Source organism: Merops nubicus, unplaced genomic scaffold, assembly GCF_000691845.1.
Source record: "Merops nubicus isolate BGI_N331 unplaced genomic scaffold, ASM69184v1 scaffold29088, whole genome shotgun sequence".
Lineage (NCBI taxonomy): Eukaryota > Metazoa > Chordata > Aves > Coraciiformes > Meropidae > Merops > Merops nubicus.
Genome location: NW_008626818.1, coordinates 2,546 through 7,449, shown reverse-complemented (window position 1 = coordinate 7,449; position 4,904 = coordinate 2,546). Strand labels below are relative to the sequence as shown.

Here is a 4,904-nt window from a genome sequence, read left to right as displayed (position 1 = left end):
TGAATGAGGCTGAATCAAAGTCATTAAATTCGGCCAACCCCCAGCCCCACCCGAAGAAAGAGGGCAGCTGAGCAAAATCGGGTTTCGGTTTTGGATTGACACACACCATAAAGGCCCCATTGGTGGAATCTGATTTTTGCCAATGGTAAGCTTACAGTTTTTTGAGGAAAAAGGTACATTTACTGTAAGCCAAATGGAAATTGGAGTATAATATAGTAATAGAAAGTAAAAATGAAAAAAAAAAGTCTTTTCTTCTGTTTTAGATAAATCTGTTGGTGGTTAACCATCCTGCTGCATCGCCTGGCTCACCTATGTTTATGTATTTCACCCTTTTTTTAACTTTTATTCACTTATTTCATAGGTGCATAGGAGATAAAATGATAAAACTTGCTCGAGTTTTGTCATTAGTGTTGTTTCGTGTATTTTACTGTTTTGTTCAACTTCAAGATAGGTTCATAAAGGATATTAAGCAAATTTTTAGATATGAAATTTTCCATTTCAAATATGACTTAGGAAAAGCTTTGATTTTTGTTAAAACTCTGCAAGAATAAAAACATTACACTTTTAGCTAGGAGAAAAAAAAAAAAACAAAAAAACAAAATCACAACCCAAAACAAAAACCAGCCCATCTTTTTTTTTAAAGGAATATACTTTTACATTTAAATATCTCTGACTTGACTCTGAATCACTTCCAGTCCCCAAAAGTGCAGTGCATTGTTTAAGGAACACAAAGGGAGCCTTATAAATCATGAAACACTTTGTTTTTATTAGATGCAACCACCTGGAATAACTATTCTTACAAACTTACCAAGCTCCACCTGAAAAGGGTTTTTTCATGGTTTGTTTTTACAACTAAAATACACTTCTGTTTATAAACTCTTTTTAAAATGTCATTCAATGCATCTATCCTCATTAAAACGGGCTCCTTTCTTCATCTTTGTACACCATACATTCAAACAATTATTCACTCTCAGGTTTCACTGTCCTCACCTCATGTGATACACAGGCTTGGAATTCTCTTCATTTTTGTCTCCTCTTTGTGCCTGTTCTTTTCAATTTTTCTTCAAATAAATGATCAGAATTGTACAGTAGTGCAGGTAAACACTCCTCCATGCTTCTTTAGCAGTGTTAATACTTCCCAGAAATACTTTTGTTTACTCACATCAGGATAACATCCTTCTTCCTGGCAGATGGATCTGGTGGTTAGCTCAATTGTTTCAACATCTGAATCACTCATTCCCAAATGGGAACTTCCCAGCTAGTAGGAAAATCATCTGTAACCAGCTGGGTACAGAGTCACAGGTTCTGTGTGATTTTACTGCAACTACAAAGAACTAAATCACTTAAGTGCCTTTGCTGATCTGACCTTAAATGCATCTAATCATGAGTTTAAAACCATTCCTGGAAAAGAGCGTTGAAATCACGGAATGCCTGCAGGATGTCAGGAGAAAACTTCATCTGGTCCAACTCCCCACCCAAGCAGGGCCACTCAGGGCTGTCTCTCCAGGACCATGTCCCCATGGCTTTTGACTACCTCCAACGAGGAAGACTCCACCACCTCTCTGGGGAAGCATTTCCAACCTGTCTCCTACATCACCTACAAAACATCTGCAAGATATTATCTGTAAAGAAATACATCTGAGTGCAATAAAAACTACAGTGCTAGTTTCACATTTACAGTCTCTAAATTAAGCTCTAGGTTTACTCTGCTGTTCCAAGGACTGAACTGTAACAACATGGGACAGTTATAACCAGCCCTTTGACATTGTCTTTCCTCCTTTATCGATACCACTGAGCATGTGACAGTCAGAGATGTCCTCACAGAGTTTCTCTGTGACACAAAGATTTGTGTAGATTTGACCAGAAGCTGAAGAAGCATCCACCTGTCTTCACCATACCAGGTAACAACACCCAACGGCTGTCTGGCACAAATGGTGCCTGTATGTTGTGTTTCAGATGCACAATAAACCTCTTCAACAAAATAAATTTCATAGTTCAAGCTACTGCAAAAGTTTTCAGTGTAACTAAATAGGATTTGCACTGTATAAGCAAGTGGTTAAATCAGCAGAAGTTCTTTGAAAAATACGGTATTTTCTATTTTGAGAAACATAGACCATAGTAACTACCAGCCTGAGAAAAGAATGCATTTCATACTAGATTAACATTAGACATTTACATAAAATAGAAGATTAATCTAAGGGTCCTCAGTGTCATAAAACACCTGATTAAGGAAAACCTTACTATTTCTGTCAGAGTACAAAGAATTATCAAAAGTACAGACAAGAGAACTGCCTAATAAATCTTTTATATATACATACACAAAACATTTTCATATCCCAATTACCCATTAATTTGATAAACCTTTTTTTTCTGTAATTCTGTAAGATACTATTTTTTTTTCCTTTTGTAAGTATTGCAAAATAACTTAGGGAGTCAGGAATGCAACTTTCAGCAGATGAGAGGTAGCCTTAAGCCTCCAAACACGCTGGCAATTTTTAAATGAAATGTTATTATACAATATACATGCACTTCCCTCCCTTTAAACATTCTTTCAGTTAGACAAGAGATTTTTTTTAATTAAGCTTTTTTAAGAGAGTAAGCGGCACAGAATAACCTATTAAAATGAAAAGCATTGGCCAAATCATAACTGACCTCACAGTATTAAGAAGTTACTTGCATGAAGCAGTGCCTCCGAGATCTGCTTTAGCACAGCCTAGAAGTGAAACTCTCAGAAGAATCTGAAGCAAGCCAGTACCCCCAAATTTCACTCTCTGGACCAAAACACCAGATGCATCCATTACCGACCATCGTTCTGGGGACAGCAGCAGGGGAATGTAAAGCAGTGAACAAACTGAGGATATGCAAACCTCTCCAGAACAAAGGGACAACTCACAGACCAGGGACAACACGCAGACCTCTCCAGATCTGCAGAACAACTTGGAATCCTCAGGCTTATACTCCGAGCCCATGCTGCTGCTTATGCTTTTCCGCAAGTTTTCTGGTGGGCAGCGTCACAGCACACCTCTGACAGTGGTATGCTTTCGTGTGTGTTTTCACGTGCTTGTGGAAAGCCTGCTTGTCCAAGGTGGAGAACTTGCACCTCCTGCAGCGCAGCCGCAGGTGGGTGAGGAGGTGCCGGTTGAGGTGGCTGGAGGTGCGGAAGGCGGCGCCGCACTGCCCGCAGGCGAAGGGCCTCTCCCCAGTGTGGGTCCTCAGGTGGGGCTTCAGGTTCCCGTTGTGGGCCGTGCAGTAGCCACACTCCTCACACGTGTACGTTCTGACGGGCAGGGGATGCTGCTCGTAGAAAGCAGCAGTGGATGAGGTGCCCCCGCAGGAGTGCGAGGCCAGGTGCTGTTTCAAGGAGAGCCATTTGTTGGTGGAGTAGTCGCAGCTCCTGCACTTGAGGTGCTCTGTGTTAAAATGGGTGACCTGGTGCCTTCTCAGGTGACTGGAAGTACGAAACTTCTTCTGACAAACGCTGCAGCTGTAAGGTTTCTCACCCGTGTGAGTTCTCACATGCAGTTCAAGGTTGCTTAAAACGTAAGTAGCATACTCACACTCTGCACACTGGTAGAACTGTGGCTGGCTTCGGGCTAGCAAATCATCTTCTCCACCCCTCTGGACACCCGGTTGTACTCCACAGACTTCTGAACCAAACAAGGAATGGAAACTGTTAGAACTTTCTGAGAAACCCAGATCTCTTTTTGGACACATGCTTACGTGCATTTCACGGTGCAGTTCAAGATTCTCTAAATGGCTACCTACGTAGAGACAATGGCCAAACTCATATCCACTCTTTACGTGTATGAGGCTGTGCTTCTGCAAATGGTTTGATGTTTTGAATGTCTTATTGCATTCTTTACACACAAATGGTCTTTCATCTGTATGTATACTTAAGTGAAGCTTGAAGTCGCTGTGAACAGCAGTAGCATAACTGCAGTGCTGGCAGTTGTACGTTTTGGATACAGACAAATTAGAAGGCCACTCACTCTGGAAGTTTTCCACGAACCTGTGATACACATCATCATCTTGAACTTGTGAATGAGAGGCCTTGGAGTTGAAGAGAGGTTCCTCTTTGTAAATGACAGTGTCCATTTTGTATGAATTCAGAAGAACTTCTGATCTATTCCCACTAACAGGTGAGCTGTTGCTTCCATGGCCATTTTCAGGGGATTTCTCTCCAAAGCATATTTCCTTTTTGTCCCCCACATCATCTGCCCACGCAAAGTCCACTTCTGAAGTCAGCATTCCCCCACTGAGACAACCGTTTTCTTTACCAGAAAGAGACAAAGAAGCATGGTCCTGGGCATTACTGGCAACTTTGCCTATGGTACTTTCATGACATTCATCACTCTGATTTGTATAACCATTAGCAGTAGCCTTAAACTGCTCATGAAATTTCTGGTGAAAATTGAGATGTCCTCTGCTGTAAAACACTATGTTACACTCATCACATGTATAATTCTTTACAGGTCTTCGAGCCCTCTTTTTCCCACTTACAAAGTCTAGTTGCTGTCTCTGGAGTGTTTCTTCACCCACATGTAATCTCCTGTGCCTCTTCAAGGCAGTGCTGCTGGTGAAGGCTGACTGGCAGAACTCACAGGAATAGGGTTTAGTCCCTGTGTGGATGTAGCTGTGCCTTACCATGCTTGCAAAATACAACGAAAAAAAGGTGCAAAACCTGCACTGGTACAGCTTATACCCAGCGTGCCAGTACATGTGGTTTAACAGGTAGGATGAGCTGATGCAGGAGTAATCACAGTGAGGACACTGGTAAGGTGGTCTTGCTTTATGTTCCTTCATGTGATGGATAAAACTCCTGGGACTTGATGAAGAAAAGAAACAACTCTTGCAGGAAAAAATAACTGGCACATCCAGAGGTGTAAAGTCCCTTTCAATTTTGA

The 4,904-nt window shown here is 41.4% G+C and overlaps 1 protein-coding gene across 1 annotated transcript; it reads right to left on the bottom strand.

Annotated features, from left to right (window-relative positions):
• Nucleotides 1-2,952: 2,952 nt before the first annotated feature.
• Nucleotides 2,953-4,647, bottom strand: LOC103778547 (zinc finger protein 184-like). Its single transcript, XM_008946137.1, has one exon. The coding sequence runs from the start codon at nt 4,645-4,647 to the stop codon at nt 2,953-2,955; it is 1,695 nt and encodes a 564-aa protein (XP_008944385.1).
• Between the last annotated feature and the right edge of the window lie 257 nt (nt 4,648-4,904).